This window comes from Cuculus canorus, chromosome 14, assembly GCF_017976375.1.
Source record: "Cuculus canorus isolate bCucCan1 chromosome 14, bCucCan1.pri, whole genome shotgun sequence".
NCBI lineage: Eukaryota > Metazoa > Chordata > Aves > Cuculiformes > Cuculidae > Cuculus > Cuculus canorus.
The window spans coordinates 5,310,548-5,334,292 of NC_071414.1; the positions used below are offsets into that span (position 1 = coordinate 5,310,548).

Sequence of the window (23,745 nt, forward strand, 5' to 3'; positions counted from 1 at the left end):
CTGCTCTTACCCTAAATATCAAGAAAGAAATTGCTAAGGTGGATAATGCAACTCACTGGAGAAAACATAGGACATACGGCTACTGGATTCCTGTGGTTCTTTCTGGCCTCTTGGTCTCCAGCAATGACAGAGGAGAGCAGGAGGAGCCTGTGCTGGTCCTGCAAAGCTGGGTCTCTAGTGGTGGAGGAGGCTGAAATTCTTGACACTTGGAAGAGCCTCACAAGAAGAAAGAATTATTAAAGGAAAGGCAAAATGGTCATGGTCTCCTGGTGCTCGTTCTGATTCCCTTTCTTCCCCTGATGCCAGCATCTGCCCTGGCAAACCACCTGACATTGCTGCCCAGATGGTTGCCAGCTGACCCACCAACTATACAGCTTGTGCTTGTTCGCTGCAAGCAGCACAGAAATGTACTGCTCCGTCTTTGTAAACAGGCTAAAAATATCACTGTGCTGTTCCTCTGAGGGCCAGGGAGTTCAGAGAGGCTGGGAAGGAAGCTGGGGTCAGGCTGTCTCCGGGGAGAAGCCACAGGCTTGGAGCCATGGGACGGTTCCCTCCAGCTCTGCAGAAGCAGGGGTTGACTAGAAGAAACCAAATCCATCAGACACCATCAATGTCCAGCTGCCCAAGTCCTGGTGAGTCAGGGGTGCCAGGACTCCTTAAGTCATTGCCAATTGTGCAAGAGTGTGGGAGACGTGACTTGGAAAGCCCCAGAGCTGTGTAAGAAGCCCAGTGTGACAGCAGGAAGAAGCCTGCAGTGGTAGGACCGCTCACAAATCTTGGCTTTGGTTCTGCTCCTCTTCTGAAGGACAATTATGCTCTGTTCTGCATCACCGCATGTAGCGGGTTCAGTGGTGCAGGTACCAGCATCCTACAGAACACTATCTTCTCCGAGTGGTGACACCCCAGACAACCAGGGATAACATGAATTTCTGGACCCCTTTTCCAGAGGATGCTTTGTGTGAGGCTTGTGTCTTCATTTCCTCTGACTTCTGGAGTCAGAAAAGACTATTCTTTCAGACATCCTGTTTCAGAAGCAACTAAAAGCTAATTTCTGTTCTCATCACGCCAATGTGCCTTGCTAAAGTCCATGGCTATCCTAACCACATCCTGGTCAGGATAACCAGGACCCATATCTGGATGCCTCCTTCCTCAGGTGATGCAGAAGCATGTTCCAACCAGAAACTCATCAGGCATTATTTCAGTTTGCTGTATGTGTCCAGCAGCCACGAAGGCCTGGGATGATTTTTGGATTTTCTTCCATTAACACTTAACTTCATTAGTTGGTGTAAGACTGCGTGGCACGCAGTTAATTAGTAATGAGCACTGGTGCACCATCAGGCATCTGTTGTGTGCTGTGAGCAGCTGGAAATGGAGACCAGGGATGAGCTCTGCCCTCCCAGCAATAGCAGCAGTGTCGCGTGGTGGTGTTTGCTACTTGATTTCTCCGTCTCTCCACTGTACTCCTAAATTTAGATTTCTGCTACATGAATTGTGGCGGTGGGAACCAGGGATTGGAGGCTCTCCCTGGCCTGTGGAAACTGTCTGCTGCTGGGCAGTTCAGTCTCAAACCAAGAGGAAATATGTCCAAAATGAATAATTGCACGTGGTGAGTGATAAACACATGAGAGCCCAAATACTCTACTAGCATCCTTTGATCCTACCTTCCTGAAAACCCAAGGGAATCCCAGACCCCCAGCACTCGGGTGGGTTGGCGTGGGGGTGGATGCTGCCCTTCTACCTGCTTGTGTCGTCCTTCCTGCAGCCCATCTGGCTGCAAACCCGCTGCCCGGGCATCAACAGCACCGGCACGCTCGCTGTACAGCCTGTGCACTGCGAAATACATTCCAGCTGTGATCAGCTGCCTCATTCCCAGCCAGAATGGATGTGGTAGAGATTGATTTCTTTTTTTAAAGAAAACAACCTTCGCAGTATAAAAAAGCTTCAGCATAAACCCACCAGATCTAGCAAGATTTTCCCACAGCCTTTGGCAAGTCGAGAGCGGATTGTCGGGGTGATGTCTGCGTTACAGCGCTCGGCAACACGCTTCACACTGAGCTCATGTGGCTGGGCCACGCTCCAGTTTATCGAGGATTTCTGACTGTCGGAACTGTAGTGCTTCGAGTACCTCTGGGTATTTCATTCCTCTCCGTGCTGCAGCTGATTTAAACTGTATGTTTCCTGTCTTTATCTCCAGACAGTATTTCTTGCCGGGGTCTGTGCCACCCACACCTTTGGCACTGTCAAACTCAATCCCTGTTGCAAACCTGGTTGTCGATGCTGATGCGAGACGGCAGCCGAAGGGACTGCTGCTGAATACTGAGAGAAAGAGAAAGGAAACAGCATGTCAGAGCCCCGGCAAGATGCAACGAGCAGCTGGGAGAGGCTGTGACCGAGCTGCTCTTTCCCAGGGAGGATTCTCCACCCCGTCCTGGGTGGGATCTTGGCAGTCTTGCTTAAAACCGAGCATACGGGGTTGGAGTTCTGTTACCCCAGGCAGGACTTACTTTCTGGTAAGGGACACAGGAATGACTTCTACACAGGACAGCGATACATTGAAGTTCACTCTCCCCATGGAAGGTAGGGGGAGGTTTATTTTCTTTCCTTGATTATTCTTTCTCTAATGTGATTACTAAAAAGCAGGGTGTGAGCTGTTTAGGGGGCTGGAATGGTGGAAGTGTGAGTCTTGGTGTTCCCTCCTGCCATGTGCTCCTTCTGCCTGGGCTCGTTCAGAGAGAAAAGAAAGTTTTACAATGACAGGTTTGTTTCACATTTGGGGGGAAAAAAAATGTCGTTATTAGGAATTTTGAAACCTTATGCTTTAGGATCTGTAAGTCAGCCTGGTGGCTGCTGTTTCCCCTCTAGAGGGTGGCAGCTCTCTGCAATGCTGCGGGCACGGATGTGGGTCCCATCCTACTGCAGCCACCCAAACTCCACAGGGGACTCCAGAGCCCTTTGGAATGTGCATCTGCTCATCAATCCAGGCACGTGTGTGTGGTGTATTTGGTTGGATCTCACTGATTATTAGTCGTGGAATTCCACGTGCTGGCTGAGAAATGGAGATTTTAATGCGTTAGATAAAAAATTCTGTGTCTCGCTGTGGGTGTCGTCCCCGGGCAGCAGGAGAGGGCGCGGGGGACTCCGCACAGGACTTGGTCTCTCAGACCCTTCATGCTGGCCAATGGAGTCTCATCCCTGCCCATGTGCGTGAGGCCAAGGAAGGGGAATGTTTTCCCGCAGGGGACAAAACAAGGGTAATGAGCAGCATGGGAGCCAGGAACGTGGCAGCAGCGTGTTGTCGAGGGGAAAGAATGCTGGCCCTTGGGAAAATGCCCCCTGCGGGATGATGCTTCTTCCTGAAAAGCAATGGCAAGAGCAATCTGTTTGCTGGGAGGAAAAAATATGAGAGGGGGATGTGTGAGGTGGGTGCCCAAAGCCTGAAGCAGCAGGGTGGCCGTCCTGGCACCTGGCACGAGCAGGGGCTGGTGAGGGGCAGAAGGTACTGCTCTGAATTTAGCACTCAGCCATGCTCGCAGGTCCTCTCCATCCCACCCTCTTCTCCCAAGTATCAAGACAAGAGGAAATGGCACCAGAGGAGATTTAAACTGAATATTAGGAAAAATTTCTTTACTGAAGGAGTGGTGAAGCACTGGCACAGGCTTCCCAGGGAAATGGTGGAGACTCCATCCCTGGAGGGACTCAAAAAGTGTACAGATGTGGTATTTCAGAAAATGGTTTAGTAGGCACAGTGGTGTTGGGCTGATGGTTGGACTGGATGAGTCCAACTTTATCTATCCTATGATCCTCCCCAGAGCAGGAAGAGGGGTTTGGGTATGGGTTGAGCATGTTCACTGTCTCAGCTGGCTCGACCCCTTGGTTGCTCTCCTGCCTTGCTCCTTCTGCACCCAGGTACCCTTGGTGGGACTGAAGCCCCTCAGCAGCACCCCCAGACAGCAGGAGCTGCTGCCCCCGTGCTGGGGCAATCCTGGCACTGCTCCAGCCAACAGCTGGGTCAGCGTCAGCTCTTGCCTTTGCCAAAGGCTCGCTTTGTAATCCTGAAAAAATCCTGCAGTATATCTGACAGATTTGTAGGAGGGTGTTAAGTGTCTACATGTTGGATGGTGGCTTTTATCGTATTGCTCCATGTAAAACATTTTGTATTCTCTGAGCTGGAGATGGAAGTATTACAGTGAATGTTTCCACAAAATGAACTAATGTCATCTTGTCCCTTCCCAGTGATGCTCCCCTGACATACGGCCTCTGGGGCCGTGGCTGCCCAGCCTCACCGGCCCCTCTGCACTCGTGTGGGCTTTGAGGTCTGTTTGCCAGGATCACAACTGGGAATAATATTGCATTTTTTACCCTTTGCCTCTCTATAAAATAAATCAAGCTGAATATTCTACGCTCTGTTTGCTGATGCTCTCCGGCCAAGTTTTGAGTCAATTTATTTCTCATTGCTTTGCATCACCCTGGCGATATGCCGAGCACAAGAGCTGAGAAGAAACCCAATTAGTTTGCCGTGCTTGCGGCCAGGGCTCGGTATCCATCCATCGGTACACATGGGTCTTCCAGGCAGTGGAAAAGGTGTATTTTTTTAATGTAGAAAATTACTTGTCTTTTGGAAATGAATAAATTGTTGACATATGTGAAAAGTCATCAGAGGAGAATGGGTTATGTTGCCAGATATTTACCATAAGAGCATCATGCGCTTGAGTGGTGACATAATAAATGCAGTGGGAAGCAACCTAGAGGAATGCCGGCTGGAGGGCAGGAGGTGCTGAGGAAGGACCATAGGGGAGCTGGGCAGGGAGAAGCCACTGTCTATCTGCTCTGTTACGCATCGCCTTCACTGGTGAGAGCTGATTGTAAAGCCAGTGGAAGTGCCTGACATGAAGCGCAAGGCTGAGGCGTGCAGTAGGGCAGCCTATGTCCCAGCAGCACCAGGTCAGGCTGTGTGATGGAGGGGTAACCTGCTGGGGTGCTGCAAAAGCACCTTGAGCTGTCGTGGGGCTGCAGAGTCAGCAGTCCTGGCCATGAGCAGGGGTACCCGCTGTGCCCAGCACTCGTCCTGTGGTTAGAGAACAATTATGAGATAAGGAGGTGGTTCTGGAAGGGTTTTCATGTAGATTGCTGTAATTTTTTTATAGATTTGCCATTCAGGCTTCTAGAGCCCACCGTTTGGGAGGAGTTCCAGGGTTAGCATTATCTGACATCTCCAGAAACCTGGCCCTTGTGGTCTGGTAAGACCCATGCAACACTGGCTGACTGCACACGCTGACCACCGTACCCGTCCCTCCTCCATCTCTTTCTGTTTCCCTTGATGCTTCTGGGAAAAGTCAGGACCTGGAGCTGTTGGAAGACATGCTCGTGTGGGAAGGGAACTTGGCTTCTCTGGTGAATAAATAACATCAAATAATTAGCTGTTTTATGCATTAAAACAAAGCTGTATGAAATTCTGGGCCCCTTGCTGCAAGAAGGATGTTGAGGCTCTGGAGTGTGTCCAGAGAAGAGCAGTGAAGCTGGTGAGGGGCTGGAGAACGAGTCTTATAAGGGGTGGCTGAGGGAATTGGGATTGTTTATCCTGGAGAAGAGGAGGCTGAGGGGAGACCTTATTGCTCTCTACAACTCCCTGAAAGGAGGTTGTGGAGAGGAGGGAGCTGGGCTCTTCTCCCAGGTGACAGGGGACAGGGCAAGGGGGAATGGCCTCAAGCTGCGCCAGGGGAGGGTCAGGCTGGATATCACAAAAATTTTTTTCACAGAAAGGGTTATGGTGCCCTGGCAGAGGCTGCCCAGGGAGGGGGTGGAGTCAACATCCCTGGAGGTATTTAAAAGACGGGTAGACGAGGTGCTCAGGGACACGGTTTAGTGGCAGATGGGAATGGTTGGGCTCGATGATCCAAGAGGTCTTTTCCAACCTGGTGATTCTATGATCCTATGAAAGGAAAAAAAGACAAAGGAAGGCCCTGCTGACAGGCTTTTACTGTGGTGCCTGTTGTCTTCTGGCTGCTGAAGCCCTGGGACCACTTGTGGGTCTCAGCTTTGTTCAGTGACTTTAAGCATCTGAAGCAGGGTTGGTTCTGGCCATTCTGGTTTCAGCTTTCCAGCCCCATGGTCCTGCAGATCTTGTGGCTGCTTCCATCGCTTCCAGAAACAGGGAAGGAGCAGGACTTTTGCAAGGGATAGAGGTTTGTGGTGGGTGCATAGAGGGTGGTTATGTGAAGAGGTCAGGGCTCATGTGCTGCACAGCAGCTTCCTGCTTTCCATCCCAACTCCAAACTCTCACACAAGAACGAGGATCCCCTTGAAATTTCACCTTTTTTTCCTTAGTTTTACTCCTCGTCTGTGGTATTTGCTCCTCCTTTCATTCACAAAGCTACAGACTAATCAGAGGACGTCCCTGACTCGTGCTACCTGGCCTTCCTATTTGTTAGGAAAAGCCTATTCATTTAATTTCTATACCATTATTCAAGCTAATATTGAATATGTCACTGGTGATGGTGCATGATATTGAACAGAGCCTGAAAAAAAAAGGTGAAATAGTGAATAAACCCTTGCCAAAGGGTGGGAAGGAGGTGAAGGTGAATGTGCAGTAAGGTTACACGGTGCCGTGGCTGCTGGTCCACCTTTCTGGCTGCACAGAGTCTGTTAGTGCCTTCAGCTTCTGAGAAACGTTGGCAGGGCCAGCTGAGCTGGTCAAACACCGGCACTGGTTGCTGCTGGGGGACGACTTGGACTAAGCAGAACTAGCCACCATGCTATCTGTTACACATAAATGTATAATTATGCATAAATGTACATCCGAAGAGCGAGTAATAAAGCAGACACCTCTGTGTCGTCCAGGGATTGTGCAAAGGACCAAAGACAGCTGTCTCTGAGCTCTCAGGGCAGCTTGCCACTAGATGTCACAGCGTGCTTGGGTTTGCAGAGGGGGATCAGGAGAGCCACAGGCGTGGGGACCCCCACTCCAGCTACCTGGAGCAGGGGTGAAGCTGCTCCCTGAAGTCCGCCTGTTGGGCTGAAGCAAAAAATAGCATCTTTATGTTTGCTCTTTTCTTTTGGAGCCTTTTGGAAATCTTTTTAGATTTCATGCGTATTTCAGCAAAGCCAGAGAGATCGACAGGTGAATAAAGAGTTTCAGTGGGGTCACCTCCATGGGACCCCTCCCCTGGCAGGTATCCAACAGCCCTTCTCCCATTGCAGCAAATGGCAAACTCTCATAGAAACATAGTCCTGAGTTGGAAGGGACTCACAAGGATCATCTAGTCCAACTCCTGCCCCTGCATAGGACACCCCAAAATTCACAACACATATCTGAGTACATTGTCCAAATGCTTCTTGAATATTGTCAGGCTTGAGGCCATCAGAGCCTCCCTGGGGAGCTGTTCCAGTCCTCCACCACCCTCTGGATGAGGAACATTTCCCTAATATCCAATCTAACCCTCTCCTGGCACATCTTCCTGCCATTCCCTCAGGTCCTATCGTTGGTGACCAGAGAGGAGAGATCAGCACCTGCTCCTCCTCTTTCCTTTGTGAGGAAGCTGTAGACCACAATGAGTTCTCCGCTTAGTCTCTTTTTCTCCAGGCTGAACAGGCAAAGTAACTTTGGTCACTCCTCACAAGGCTTCCTCTCTAAACACTTCACCAACTTCGTAGCCTCCTCTGGACACTCTCCAATAGCTTTGTACCCTTTTTAGGATGTAAAAGAGCTCTTGCTCTAAGGGGGACACTTTTTGCCATCAGTCCCGTTCCCGCCAGCATGAGGCAAACGAAGGCCAGAGCTCGTGCAGCTGTCTGATGTTGACCTCTGCCTAAACCATATTAAACCGCTATTTATAGGCACACAGGAAACCGCACTGGACCCTGTGCTTCCTCTCTCATCTGGGCTGAATCTTCAGTCAGCTCATCTGTGCAGGGAACATTCATTTTGTGTGCGTTTCCATTGGACATTGCGCTGAGCAGGGGGTAGAACATGGATATGGTTGAATTTGGGCAAGCTGGTGGTAGGACAGGCAAGTCATCTTCTGACCTTGTTACAGTCTTACAAAAAAATAAGCATATTTTTAAAAGACTAGAAGTAGATGAGAGTGTGATAGAATCAGAACAGTTTGGGTTGGAAGACACCTTAAAGCCCACCCAGTTCCAACCCCGCTGCCATGGGCAGGGACATCCCACTGGCTCAGGCTGCCCAAAGCCCATCCAACCTGGCCTTGAACACCTCCAGGGATGGGGCAGCCACAACCTCCCTGGGCAACCTGGGCCAGTGTCTCACCACCCTCATGGCTAAGAAATTCTTCCTAATGTCCAGTCTAAATTTGCACCTCTCCAGTTTATACCCATTCCCCCTCATCTTATCCCCACAAGCCTTTATGAATAGCCCCTCTCCAGCTTTCCTGTAGCCCCTTCAGGTACTGGAAGGTCACTACGAGATCTCCTCTGAGCCTTCTCTTCTCCAGGCTGAACAACCTCAACTCTCTCAGCCTGTCCTCATATGGGAGGTTCTCCAGCCCTCTGCCTCCTCTGGACCTGTTCCAACAGCTCCATGTTCTTCTCAGGGGTATTCAGGGACATGGTTTAGTGGTTGATAGGAATGGTTGGACTCTATGATCCAAGAGGTCTTTTCCAACCTGGTGATTCTATGATTCTGTCATTCTTACGTTGAGGATTCCAGAACTGGACACAATATTCCAGATGAGGTCTCACAAGAGAGGAATAGAGGGGCAGAATCCCTTCCCTCGCCCTGCTGGCCACGCTTCTTTTGATGCAGCCCAGGACACGGTTGGCCTTCTGGGCTGCGAGCGCACATTGCTGGCTCGTGTCGAGCTTCTCATCGACCAGCACCCCAAGTCCTTCTCTGCAGGGCTGCTCTCAATCACACCATCCCCCAAAGTGATGCATTTGCTGAATAAGTGAATGACAGTGTTTAAAACCTCCTGGTGGAAGTGACTTGCATACGGACCCAGGGTGGTGAGTCTGCACCACCATCAGTACCCAGGTAGTTCTTCTGTGAAGTTTAGCTATTGAAATAATTATGAGATCACTCTGCTGAATCCGTTCACCATCAAAAAATAGCATGTTTTTCTTGCACTGGGCAGTGGTTCAGCAGCATCGCTGATCTTGAGATCAGGATTCGCGCAGCATAAGTAGGGATCTTGTGCTCTGAACGCTAGTGTTCACTCTGGAGAGCAGCTCCCCGGACAGGACACTGTTCTCTCCTTGCATACAGGGTGGTTGGGTGAATGCAGGCGGGGGGAGGCAGGACTTGTGCACCAGGTGTGCGGGGAAGGGAGCCACTGCCTGTGCCCCTTTGGCTCACGGTGTGTGTGTGCCCTCGGTCTCCTCCCACCAGGGCAGACCTGGGGACCCTCACACACAGCAGAGCCTTTACCAGTCTAGATGGCCCTAGTGTGTCTATACGGTGTCTGGTCAGACCAGCATAGTGGAGGGCTCTGTATGTTCAATGTTTTAACTGATTCAGCTACTAATTACAGAAGCTATAGAGTCGTTTAAATCAACTGGAAGCAGAAATTGTAGGGAATTCCTTGAACTGCTTCCAAACTGATAGGCCATTAAACGAAGGACCTGGAGAAATTTAAATTATAGCTTGTAACCTGAATATCAGGCATGGTGCTGCTTGTTCTCTCTGCAGTGGACAAGGCGGATGGGGATATAGCTGCAAACCACCTGCTTCTATTAATTTTGACCACATGAATCTTTTTGACCAATAACACATTATCATTTTGCTTCATCTGGGACTGTCTTTTTTTTTTCCAGTCCAAAATACGTACAGATCTTATTTATTCATAGTCAACGGCTACACCTTAATGTTAGTAGTCTCACAAAATACTTTTTGTGTTACTTTGTCCTTAGAAAATGAGACTTGAACCACCCTATAGTTCCCATCCACCTCTAATAGCTATAGCAAAAAGCAGACCAGGTTTTCTGCTGTGGAGAAGCAGAAAAGTTTATATTTTAGGGGCCACCTTACAGTGCTAGGAGCTCTGAGTGCACTTTCAGCTCGGGGGAAACATCGTAGCCTCATCACATTTCAGAAAAACATCACTTCCCAGTTTTGGTGGGAGTGGGAGGATGGATGCTTGGGATACATGCAGAGAGGAGGAAAGGTGAGACACTAACAAAAGCTTCTCTGGCTGTCCCGCCTGAGTGTCTTAAGGCTGAGTGAGGTCCTCATGGAGCATGTGGTGGTGCATCTTCTGTGGCCAGTAGGCAGTTCCGAAGGGCTGGCCTAGGCTGCTTGGCCCTGCGCTGGACAAAGCACCCCAGGCTATCTGGGGTCATCTCTGCAGTGGGCAGGAGCAGCCCAGTGCCTGCCCGAGCCTCAATTACTGCTGGGGTGCCAGGAAGGAAGCCACCTCCTGCTTGGAAATGGTATGGGAGGGTGGCACAGTCTAACAGGTTTACCTCTGTACAATGGTGATGGGACTTAGGACAGCAATTTTGGGGGAAAAGAGCCCCAGTACTTAACATAAATCTAATTTTCTGTAGATATTACCAATCTCAGATGGCCCAAGTGCTCTGCAGGAGGAATGTGTGGGCACAGAATCTTGCTGGCCCCAAGTTCCTTTTCACTTCGCTCTTGTGTTGTTGTCACTCTAAGTTGTGCCAGCATTTGATTTTCCCCAGTGAAAGAGCTCAGCCTGGACCCTGGCCACTAAAACTCACCAAGGAAAGCCTCGGGTATGTTAGAGAGCATTGGGGTCAGCACGGCTCCCTGTGCAGCTGCCAGGAGGCAGGCGGTGAGGGGTAGACCTGGCATTAGGGGCTGTGAAGTGGGGAACAAGCTGTCCCAGTGCTTTGCGCTGAGCAGCCACCCACACAGCAGGATTGTTTGACAAACTCTTTAACGTTGCTTTGCTCTTTTCCTAGGGTGATTTGAATACTCCTAGAAGTGAAGCGCATTATTTTCTCCTTCCCCTGAAATCAGAATCTTATTTTTTTCCCATTTATCCCACTCCCATGTCAGCTGCATTCATACAGACTCGTGCTGGTTTCCCCGTGGCTGAGGGCGATGCCCTAAAGCTGTGATCTGCTGGTGCCAGGACAGTCTGCGTTTACTAGCTATGAAGGAAACCACTTTTTCAGTTTTCATCTGGGCTCTACCTTCAGAGCTGCGCTGCTTTTTAACATTTTAAAGCAATTTACCTAATGTAAATGCCCTGGTGCACGGTGTCAAGTGGCCCTGGACGCCCCTCCCAGCACCCCACGCACCCCGTGGCTGCTGCAGCCTTACTAGGGCTGGGCTCGGTGCCGGCACAGCAGCCAAGGCTTCTGCATCTGCTAAATCCATCATCTCAGTGGCAAGGGACTTCAAACACAGATCAGGCTCCTGAAGTGAAGAGTTTGTCCATCTCAGGGAAATAAAACATCTCCTCTGAGGCGTTTAGTGGAAGCAGTTGGGTGGTGGGGCATGGTATGGCTCCGCTTCAGAAGCCGTGCCTTTCCACTCAAGGAAGCCACGACGATACTCCAGAGCCAAATAAACCCAAAAACCATTCTGTGCCCAGTGGAAATCCACAGGAAAGAAGCTGCCCAATACCTGTCTGAATTAAGTATCCGGCCCAACATCACACCAATTGAGTCAATGGGCATTCTTCCTTTGGTTTTCAGAGCTGTGGGGTGGTTCCTCCCTGGCACTGCTGGCAAGACCCTGGGGTCCATCTGCACAGTCAGGCACGGCAATAAGCTGCAACGAGGGGGAACACTAGGCATGAATAGGTGGGGCTTTGACTGAAATCCCATTTCAAGACAAGCTGTGCACACTCTTCAGTGCACACAAGCCCATGTGCAGTTCTAGGATCTGGGATCCACCCGTTGGTCTGTCCTGGAGTCACCGCAGCAGCTGGCACAGGAGAGGTCTTCTGTTGCCAGGAGAAGAAAGCACACAATGTTCAGAGAGGAGAGGTCAGGTCTCTTCCTGTTTAGATATTTTCAAAAAAATGCTTGAGCATTTCAGTGGAAAAATGGCTGAGGGAACCATCCAAACTAAGAAACAGGAAATACTGCGCTACTATGAATATAATTTTGACAGCTGACAAGAGAGACAAGTGGTTGTCAGGTATGGCTGGTAAGCACGTTGCTGGGCCGCCAGCTTGTGTTGGAGCTCAGCAGCCGAGGGGCATGTTCTCACTGCCAGGCACAGGGACACACCTACTCAGTAGCTGTTACTAGTGTTGTGCCAGCTTGGATGTTGAAGCCAAGTTAAGGGGTGTCTTTCATCTCGGATTCTCCCATTATGGTGCCGATAGTCAGTAAGGTATGTCCTTGAAGTGCAAGACTCTTAGTATTTCCAATAATGGATACTGAAAATCATGATACTGAAATCAGAAGTTTTGTGAAGTATGAATTACAGAATCACAGAATCACCAGTTTGGAAAGGACCCATTGGATCATCGAGTCCAACCATTCCTAACACTCCCTAAACCATGTCCCTCAGCACTTCATCCACCCGTTCCTTAAACACCTCCAGGGAAGGCGACTCGACCACCTCCCTGGGCAGCCTCTGCCAGTGCCCGATGACTCTTACTGTGAAGAATTTTTTTCTGATATCCAACCTGAACGTCCCCTTACGGAGCTTCAGGCCATTCCCCCTTGTCCTGTCCCCTGTCACTTGGGAGAAGAGCCCAGCTCCCTCCTCTCCACAACCTCCTTTCAGGCAGTTGTAGAGAGTAATAAGGTCTCCCCTCAGCCTCCTCTTCTCCAGGCTAAACAACCCCAGCTCTCTCAGCCCCTCCTCGTCAGACTTGTTCTCCAGTAACAGACTTTTTTTCTACTAATTCTAATTTTCTACTAATTCTCCAGAATTAGTAACAGACTTTCTATTGCCTGGTTACCTGTGTGATGAAATTTGCTGTTCCTATCTATTGTCAGCTCCGCTCTTGACTCTTTTTCCCCATCACCAAATCACTGAGTGTCCCCAAGCCCATTTCTAGCCATATGTTAAGTTGATGTAATGCTGCTTTTAAGTCTATGCGATTACTCAATTACACCTGCATCTTATTGCAAATCATATGCCCTCAGGGCTATGACGCAGTTCTGCCCATCGATTTGCTGTGTAACCTTTAGCATCACATTAAATATGCTTTCAATATTCAAAGGAATTGTGTTCATTTGTGCCCATGATCATGCCATCCAAACTCCTACTCTATATCCAACTTTCCAAGCAGAATCTGCTCGTGTTTTATTGTGAAATTTAAAGACAGCAGCTAACCTCTTCCTAAATACAAAAGAGATTTGGGAGCCTAAGTTCCATTCAAATTCACCTCAAGCAAGTTTCAATGGAGGTTGAAGAATCTAAGAAATGTAGATGCTTCTGAAATTGTCACCCCAGCTGTACCTCCAGGGTCTGACATTACACAGACACCCGTGTTACTGAGGCAGCTTCCCTTTGCTCATCCAACCTGACTGATGCGGACCTTGCCAAGCATTAAGTATGCACATATTTAATGTCTACTAGTGCTGGAGCGGAGGATGCCTCAAAGTGAAAACTCCTGTGCATTTAAATGTGGTGTTCTTCAAAGCTCATCTCAGCCCCAATCTGAGTAGTAACAGATTCCTCCAGCTGCTGGGTTTCATTTTGGGCAGGCTGTCTGGTGCTGCTTGCTCTCTGGTTTTAGTTACCTATAAGTTGTGTGCGTTGGAGAGATGAGCTACTGAGTCAAGGAGTGGGGTCTGTTAGAAGTCTTCTGGAAGAGTGAGTGGCCAAAGGAGAAGTGCGGGTAAGCTTGTCCCGTCGCTAGGATCGGACCCCGCTTGTGATGATTGAAAATTTTTAAGAGCATTTTCTCTTGTGCATGTTTGTATAAGGAGCAGCTGTGGTTTTCTTTAACTTTGCTGGAAGATTGCTGTGAAATTACATGGACAAGAAGCAAACATGTTTTCTGAGTATTTTAAGAACTTGTACCTTAGTTTTTTTGTGTGTGTTAATTGAAAGTAAACACAGCTTGGAAAAGCAACCAGTATGGGTTTGACCCTGGGACCATTCTGGGAATAAGCAGATGCAAATACCCTTTCCTAAAAATGTTCTTTGCCACCCCACCCTTCAGGAGTGACCTTCTGTGCAACCACGTAAGTCTGGGCAACATTGGCAGCCAAGGGCTGAACTTTGGCTCTGCTCTCTCGCTCCGCAGTTAGTTTTATGGTACAAGTAGCACCCTGGAGGCAGGAGGTGAACTGCTGAGAAGCGATGTACCAGGCAGAGAGAGTGAGGATTGCAGGACCTGGCTGCTGGTCATCCCAACCCAATGAAAAGCCGTGAGCTGGGGAACAAGAGTTTGGAGTGGCATCTCAGTGATGGTGGCAGCAGGATTTCATCCCCCCTCAACGTTCCTCTCTGTATCTGTATTGCAAAGGATTTAAGCTGCAGAAGCCCTGCACTGCCGGTAACCCATTAGTGTTGTGAGCAGCTGGTGTGAGCACAGGTGTAAATAGGAGCTCTGCTGTACAAGTTAGTTCTTTGAATCTGTGAAGCGCTTCATGCTCCTTGCCTGTGAAACAACTTTGAAGTCAGTGTGATGAGTAATTTCTACAAACACTCCAGCTCCTACATAGGAAGCCCTCAAAACACTGAGATGGTTACAGACATCGGTGAAGACAACGGCGGTGATAGACTTCACTGGTTTAAAAAACTAAAGCTACAAGACTTCAGCTGTGTTCTGATTATTTTCTTTGAATTTGTTTCCTTTTCCTTGCTTTTTTTATACTGAGACATAAATAATGTGAAATTCCAAATCACTCATGGGTCTGAAATTTAACTGTAACAAGGACTTCTGCCAACTTCTACAAAAGGATTTTGCTAACATGAAAGAAAAATAGTGTATACGTAATAAATACTCCTCCTGACCCATGTTATACTTTTGCATTTAAGGTCAAACATCTCTGAAAGGGGAAAAAAAAAGATAAAGGGGATGCAGAGAATCAGCTGTAACAACAACCCAAACCTCTGCACGAAGGTCTTCCCATCAGGGTTTGATTTGCAGACTGTTCACAGCTGCCGCTATATTTTTTCCTTGGCCTGAATAACGTAAATACTGGACTGTTAGTGCTTTCCTTTGCATTGGTGTAAATCTAGGCTAGAGCTCAAACCTTGACTTGGCCATGCACACGCTTTATCCCTGGGATCTGAACAGGACAGCATGTGGTATAAAATTAATTAGGAGTGTAAATATATGCAGGACTTTTGCCCAGTTCTGTGAATTTGACTTCAGCTGACCTCAGTGCAGTTCCTCTGGACTTTAGCTGGTGCAACACAGCCTGAATTTGCCTTAGTACGCCCTGCTGTACCCACATGGAGGTTCTAGCCAGGAGCAGCTATTTGATAATAAGCTGATAATTTTGAAATTTTTCCAGTTTTCTTTTTCTTGGTAATATGTCTCTCTGTCCTGTCAGAGAAAATAACTACAGATTTCAGAACCAGCTTATTCTGCAGCTGAACTGACGGCGTATTTTGAATGGCTAAATTAGATGTACTTTTTGCAGATAACGAGTAGAATACTTATCTCCTCCTTACATCAACTCTTTTCTCCAAGCCCATGCCCTCATGATTCAAGGAAGACTTGTGAATATTTAAGATATGGTGGGAGCATGCTGGAGACCAGATATTATCATACAGTGGCCAAGTTCAAATTCTACTGATGGTTAAGTGAAGACGCTATAAATGCACTTGAAAGACAGCCGGCTGGTCTAGAAGACTGGCAGTAGGAGAGAGATTCTGGGCAGCTGGGACCTGCTCTGAGGTCTGCATGTTGGGTCAAAATGTGGCCAGGCTGAGGAGGCCAGGCTGCCTTCTCCTGACCATGCTGAGAGCTGCCTGACATGCCAAGGCTAGAATGTGCAGCCCTAACCACAACATGACCCTAGCCAGGGTGGGTGGATGCATTGTGGAAGCCCACTAGGCTTTCCCCTAGGTTCAGTCAGAAGAAACAACAATTTTCAGAGATTTTTCTGATCTAACACACCGTTTTGAACATTTTCTAGAGTTTGGGCAAGCCTTACTCTGTTTTTAAAAGTCATCTCTTCAATCTGTTTCAATGCAAAAACCAAAAAGTAAGAAAAATAATAAATTATCTAAATAGAATCCCATAAAGTAACCAGGCCCCACATTAAAGCCCGCTCATTCATGCCTGATGGTTTCGCTTGTGCCTAGAAAAATCTGAATTATAGTGACTGCTCAGGTTTGCAGTGAATTAGGAGAAGGCTGTACTCAAGTAAACATACAGTAATGTTCATGAGCTGTGGTTCCCCCTATCGCGGGTCCACACATGGTGAGATCTTCCTTTACATTTCATAGAATCATAGAATCACCAGGTTGGAAGGAACCCACTGGGTCATCGAGTCCAACCATTCCTAACACTCCCTAAGCCATGCCCCTCAGCACCTCGTCCACCCGTCCCTTAAACACCTCCAGGGAAGGTGACTCAACTCCCTCCCTGGGCAGCTGTTCCAGTGCCCGATGACCCTTTCCGTGAAAAATTTTTTCCTGATATCCAGCCTGAACCTCCCCTGGCAGAGCTTCAGGCCATTCCCCCTTGTCCCGTCCTCAGTCAGTTGGGAGAAGAGCCCAGCTCCCTCCTCTCCACAACCTCCTTTCAGGTAGTTCTAGAGAGCAATAAGGTCTCCCCTCAGCCTCCTCTTCTCCAGGCTAAACAACCCCAGCTCTCTCAGCCGCTCCTCATCAGACTTGTTCTCCAGCCCCCTCACCAGCTTTGTTGCTCTTCTCTGGACACACTCCAGAGACTCAACATCCTTCTTGTGGTGAGGGGTCCAGAACTGAACACAGTATTCAAGGTGCGGTCTCACCAGTGCCGAGTACAGAGGGAGAATCCCCTCCCTGGACCTGCTGGTGACCCCATTTCTGATCCAAGCCAAGATGCCATTGGCCTTCTTGGCCCCCTGGGCACACTGCTGGCTCGTGTTCAGTCACTGTCAACCATTACCCCCAGGTCCCTCTCCTCCGTGCAGCTCTCCAGCCACTCTTCCCCCAGTCTGTAGCACTGCACAGGGTTGTTATGCCCCAAGTGCAGGACCCGGCATTTGGCCTTGTTGAACCTCATGCCATTGGCCTCGGCCCAGCGGTCCAGCCTGTTCAGATCCCTTTGCAGAGCCTCCCCACCCTTTGCTACAGTTGTCTACTGTATTGTTCCTTTTAGACTCTGCTGCAGCTTAGCTGAGCTTTGGGCAGTAGAAAGGGCCCTCAGAGAGTGTGCAATGCATGCCCCAAGAGCAACCAGCCATAGTCTGAGGACCATGATGACAGTGGTTCCTGCTCTCAGTTCCTGAGAGCCAGAGTGAAAACTAGTTATTTCTACAGGTTGGCACAATCTTGTGTTTTCCTAAGCAGGCAAAGAGCAAAACTCTGCAGCCGGGAAGCTGAGCTGCTTGGGTCCTCTATTGGTCATCTCCTCTGTTGGTTGTTGCCCCAGCTCAAAGGTGTGCTCGTACCCTCAATACTCCCGAAGCCTGGTTCCCTGAGCTTTTTCCACCTGCCCTCTGGTAAGGGCATCTGCTTCCTCAGAGGAGTTTGCCACCCTTTGATGCTTCACTGCTGTGTTGAAAAAAGGGCTGAATTCCTCCTGTTTCTTGTAATAAACTTGCAAAACCCTTGACCTTCCTGAGCTGGAGGAATATAGTTACAGATTGCTTAATTCCATTTGTCTTCCTGAGCGTGTGAGAGAGACAGCAGTGTGGTTAAAGGAAGGGAAACCGGGGAGCTGTCTGACCATCCCATTTTGAGACCAGAGATAAAACAGCAATGCTTCCTATCCACTTTGTAATGCCCATTAATTTTTCAGAGGGACAAGGAAAGGAATGGAATCCCTTGTAATTTTTCCATTAAATAATGTTCATGACACAGCTGTGTGACAGGAAAAGAATCATTTTTCTTATGATGTTCTCTATACTTCCATCACCTTCCAGGACGCTGGTGTTCGACACGCTATAGCAAAATATTAAGAGATAATTCTGCAGCAGCTCTTTTCTAGTGTTACACCATCTAAACTCATCTTCACACTTGTGTATTTGAAGTCAGGGCAGCCAGGAGAAACAAAGCTTGTCAGAGGACAAAAGAGGCAAAACCCAAGGAGGGGAGGCTACTGGTATACCTCAATTAAGGTGTATAGCTTTATTTAAAAGCTTTAGCAGCTTAAAGAAGCCTTAGGACAGAAACCATCTATGCTCAGAGGCTATAGCAGTAGGAGGTCTCATGGGTGTCATCACCAGACACTTGTAATAATGTCACCATTTCCAGGAGCCTTAGTGCAAGCAGCATGGCAGGAGAGGAATTGCTAAGAGTAGCTGACTGAGGATAATGGATAGTAGGATGAAACGGAGAGGAAAAACTTAATTGGAATTAACTAGCTGAGAAAAACCTCTTGATCTGTCAGACAGTGAAATTGCCTCCCAAGAGCAATGGTATAGTCCCAGCCACGTGGGCATTTAAAGACAGTCTAATGTCTATGCTTCCCTCAGTTAACTGGAGTATGTCAATAATTGGAGCTGACACAACGATTTATCTTCTTTGATTGACTTGCTTTCATTGAGGCTCATCTCTTTGTGGTACTGCATGGAGCTTTCAGGGCAGCTGTTTGCACTTAAACTGCCAGAAGCTGACAATATGTATCCATTTCGGCTCTTCAAATGTGTTCTTTGAAGAAACACTTAAATCACTGGGATAGACAGCACTAATCGGTCTGCAGGAAAATGGAGCATCCTTACCTGGGGCTCACCACTATAAATCTCCCTGTGCCAAAGCTCGGTTATCGTACAGCGATAAAGAGCCATTTAGGTGCATTACTGCCAAATGCCCAATCAAGCTGAAAAATTGGGCTGATTTTGGCCAAGGCAATAAAAGGAAAAGGTGTTTTGCGAAATGTATAAAAACAAGCGCCTGGAATTTCTGCAGAAGCTCTCATTTATAATGGAGTAGGATTAATCATGATGGAAACGGTATCCCGTGCTGATATTAGAAAAGACAATATGCGGCAGCAAGCTGGCCCTGAAAGGTGAGGTTTGTAAGGAGGGTTTACATTCAGCATTGCCCGTTCGCCTGCTGTGTGACCTTGTGCAGTGGCAGCATATCTCCTCTCTTGCTCTGCCTTTTCCAATTCAACATAGTTCTCCAGAGCAGCAACTTTCCCCTGTGTTTCGGTACTTTCTAGAATGTGCAGGCAGCACCTGAGGGACTGGGATGCCCCCTTTGCTATGGTAAAGAACAGCACATTGGACATCAGAATTTACAGAAAAAAGGCCTTATAGCAGCCTTCCAGTACTGAAAGGGGGGCTACAGGAAAGCTGAGCGGGGGCTCCTGAGCAGGGAGTGCAGGGATAGGATGAGGGGGAATGGTTTTCAGCTAAGAGAGGGGAGATCTCATCTACATCTTAGGAAGAAATATTTTTCTGTGAGGGTAGTGAGGCCCTGGCCCAGGTTGCTCAGAGAAGTGGTGGCTGCCCCATCGCTGGAGGTGTTCAAGGCCAGGTTGGATGGGGCTTGGAGCAACTGGATCCAGTGGAAGGTGTCCCTGCCCGTAGCAGGGGGCTTGGAGCTGGATGGTCTTTCAGATGTCTTCCAATTCAAACCATTCTATGGTTCTATGATTCTATTAACTCGCAAGCTGATTAATGTATGAAAATTTCGAGATATATCTCAATGCATTAGGTGAGAAGCAGGTAAAGGCATATGCCGTTGCTACCAAAATATGAAAGCTGCTTTGCCTGTTTGCTGACTGCAGCACCTGGATAAGCTTCAGGTAAGCTTCTGGCTGTCGCTTCAGGCTTGCAAGGTTGAAGGAGGGTTGACTCACAGCCTGACTTCTCAGCTTAGAGACACAGCCTCGCAAAACCTCACCTGTAGGCACACATTTCTATGGAGAAAAGTTTTGCAGCCTCATCTACAGGGAGAGAAGCCAGAGCAGGGCTGCTGACTCCTCTGCCGGTCTCCTCTGAGGAAATCATTTAATCTCTGTCTGTTTCCTCAGACTTGTCCGTTTGCTGGTCCAAAGGGCACCTTCCCTGCCCTTCCAGTGTCTGCCCCACCTGGAAAAAAGGAGCCTTTATGCTGTGAGAATTTCTCTAGCGCTTCAAGCTGGCTGAAGTCTTGCTCTCCCATTGTACATTCAAAGTCACAAAGGGATAGACATGCATGTTCTTGCTCCTCAGCAGGGTCCTCCTCCAGCAACAGCCACTGCCTCTCGGCTGATATGCAAGGTGTAGGGGTCCAAGACATTTCTTCTGCACCGGGATGTACGTGTCTGTGTGAGAGAGTTTGTTTTCATGCTTGATATCCCTATTGCTTCTTTGTCTTGCACAGTGAGACAAAGGAAGCAAGAGAGCAAAGCAGATGGGAAAGAGGAGGACTCTTCCATAGGGGACACAGCCCAGTGATGAGCAACTTTCTATCTCAGAGGTTTTTTTTACCCAAGTTTCAAGGTCTTCAGGTGTGGAGAGCTCATTTGCCTTTCTGTATGTTCAGTCGTACCGTTATGCCTCTGCTGCTCACTGCCCAGTTAGGGAAATGAGGGTAAATGAAATATACCATTTCTTGCCTGGGATGTTTTTGGGCAGGACACTATGAGGATAACATTCTGGTTTGCTTTTGAGGAGTAAATGGTTATAAACGAGTTTGCATCTCCTGGAAGCACAGCTTTTCAAACTACTCTTTCTTCTGCTATTAGAAGGTTGGGTTAAATATATCAATACAAATCAAGGAAGAAAAAGTTGCTAATTTAGAGTGAAAAATAAGGAGAAAAGTTGATAGAAAATGCAACAGGTAGAGGCTATTTAAAGATACATGCACACACAAAAAAAAGAGGGAAAGAGAGAGAGAAAGAGAGAGAGAAAGAGAGAAAGATAGATATTAAAAATACACTTTGAGAAATTTAGGCTTTGAGTAATATCTGCAAAGCTAGAGCTGACTGGTACCACAAGAAATTTTACACAGATATATGTTCCATATTGCACTCTTCTGTTAAGTTTCTTTATTCTTTCTACTCTTAGTAAAACTTCTGCAGTAGAGCATGTGTTCTGTGGGCTCTTGGGTTACCAAGCAAATCCTTTTCTCAGAAGAAGACAAGCCTTCAGTCCATAGTGCCCCCATGGAACCAGTTGGATGTGTCCAGGGCAGAGTCTATCAAGAGCCCTTTTGCTGATGGAAATGGGTCAAATCCAGCTGGTGATGGCCAACAAAAGCAACCCAGGAAAAGAACGTGCTGTAAGAAGGCTCTGCTGCCAGTTCAAACAGACCAGAGTGGAAGCAGCAAGCATCCTCTGTATTTGCTCTCCACTCGGCTGGGAAGGGTTCTGCTCCTGCCCTGCCATTCCCAGCCTGTTTTCCCACACCTGTTCTCCTTCAGAAAGTCTTTGAAGAGTGCTGGCCTGGAACTGCCAACTCCTGTTATGAGCCACAAATCCTGCTACTTCGCATGTTGTGCAAGAGTGCAAATAGATAAATATTGATTGAAAAACGATGCTGTCCTTATGAAATCCATCTAGACTGCTTTGCTTTTAATAGCATCAGCCCTGGATTACACGCCTGGACTAGATGCAGTGCAGAGATAAATTTCCTTTAATTTGTTCCAGAGTAACTCATCACTTAGTTTAACTGAGCAGTCCCTTGTTTTCCTATTCTGGAATGATGGATTGTGAAATGCACTCCTTTAAATTAATCCAGATGCTTGATTTCTGTCAGCAGAATAATCTTTCTCAGTGGTATGTTAAGTATGCTTTTAAAAGGTATGGTGACTATGAATGATATGCACTTCGTTGATGATTTAAGTGTTTACACTTCCCAAGCATTGCAGAAAAAACAAACATGGCTTAGCTGCATTTTTATAACCTTTCAGAAGTGATCATTCATGTAACATCAAAAGGACTTAAATGGATTTCTAAATTTGATGGCACAAGAGAGGGCAACTCCCTTCTCATTAGAGAATCATCAATTTGAAATGGAGCTGAGGAAAGCTTATAATATTTCTGATTGCAGGGCTTCCATAGATCACACAGAAAGCTTTCTGCCGGAGCCATTAATGGTAAAATATTTCAAGAGGGTGCTGTTGCTGCTTATGCTGGCTTCATGCTGCAATGGAGCACTGCTTTTTTTTTTCTCTTTTGCTGTTTTCACTTCTTAAAGATAAAGTGTGGCACTTCTGGAGAGGAGAAAAGAGGGAGCGTACGAAAACTTTGTATTTCTATATTGTCTCCTTTACATGAACTGCAAAAAGTTACAGTGAAGTTGAGTAAGTGACATTGATGTAAAGCAACCCATCAACTCCTACCAGCCCAGACACTCTCTTACTCTGTGTTATCAGAGGTGAGGACTATCTGAATGCCACAGCTAGAAACTGCACAGCATTCCCTGAGCCCAGCTGGAACCTGATAGCAATAGTTATTCTTAAATGTGGGAAGACAAGACAAATCTTCCTGCCACTGGAAAGTGTGGCAGTGCCTTCTAGGCAAAGGTAAATGTCTCTAAACTTTTAGCAACCCATGAACTGTGGTGCACACTTGCCTCACCCATTCATTCTTGGCAGCTTTAGACCTACAGAAAACGGCACATCTAACAACTGACCTTGGCTGATAACTGTGTTGTACAGAGGGATAATGTGTTGGAAAGGGCATTTGGAATCACGTAGCCTGAATCCTTTTACTTCATCACCCGTGGTAAACTTAAAGCTGGTATCTTCTATGCAAAACCAATTTAGATCTTACTGAAAAGTCTGTGGAGGGTCTATACTATCCAAAACAGGCCAAGATGTTTTGCAGTAAATGAGAAACTGAGCTCTTCTGCAGGGGACAACTTACAAGGTGACTGCATGTGCTGACATCCTAGTATTGACAGGATAATGTACTTTTTTCTTGATCCTTCTAAAGCCTTTTATGCATAGAATGCATACTAGATTTATCTTGCTAGATAGCTTATGAGTACCCTATACCTTCCAAACCTAACTCTGCACCAGCCTATGACACTTGGCTGAAGTAATTCTGTGGATATTTGGCAAGGCAAGGGAATGACACGTGCATTTTCTACTATTCTGACTTGGCCACCTCATTGCTTGAAAAAGAAGGTGAAGAATTGAAATCTGCTTTATGCTTCTTGCCAGTCCACTCTCAGGACAGGACTTACCGCTGTGACTTGCCAACTCCAAGTCCTGTAATAGCTTACACAGCCAAACCAGTTAAGGAAAAATTGTTTGGCTCAATAAACTAGGGGTTGTATTATGCCCAGCTACAAACACGAATGTATGCAACCTGCAGTTGTAAGAAGGCTGGCAACCAAGCTTTGCTCCAGTCTTAGGCAAGGACTGGGTACTACTGAAATCTGAAGTGAGCCAAAGCAAATTAAAGTCCTTTGATTTGAAGTGCTTTTATTAATGTGTTTACTGGTTTGGGTGGTTTAGTGTAAGTATTTCCTTTTTGAACCTCTTAACAGCAATCTTCTTAAAATTCAGAATGTGTGAAATACTCTTCTTTTGAGTTTTGAAAATTCGTTATAGCGAAGTAGTTCAATAACCAACACAGAAGATTTAAGGTCTTAAAACCAAGCTTTACTGGCCTTGCTATGTTTCCAAAAAAGAAAGAGATTAGAAAACTGGTTCACAGAGTGCCTGGATAGGAGATGCCTTTACACCCATCACCAAGTAGAGGAGATCTTGTGGTCAATAGATATGTTATGAAAGACACAGCCACATATGTTCAATGTATATTAAATAAGAATTAAAACCCAGCTGGGTTTTTTTCTTCACT

General features: G+C 47.4%; 1 protein-coding gene across 3 annotated transcripts in view; it reads left to right on the top strand.

The window, feature by feature from the left end:
* The first annotated feature begins 649 nt into the window (after positions 1-649).
* Positions 650-23,745, top strand: part of LOC104068000 (rho GTPase-activating protein 7-like) — a 52,562-nt gene continuing 29,466 nt past the window's right edge. For 2 of the 3 annotated variants that reach the window (XM_054079447.1, XM_054079449.1), the window contains exon 1: positions 651-2,577. In XM_054079447.1, coding sequence (XP_053935422.1) covers positions 2,172-2,577 — 406 coding nt within the window. In that variant the 5' untranslated portion in view covers positions 651-2,171. Of the gene's footprint in view, positions 2,578-23,745 lie in introns of all 3 variants that reach the window. The other variant, XM_054079448.1, reaches the window with a different exon arrangement.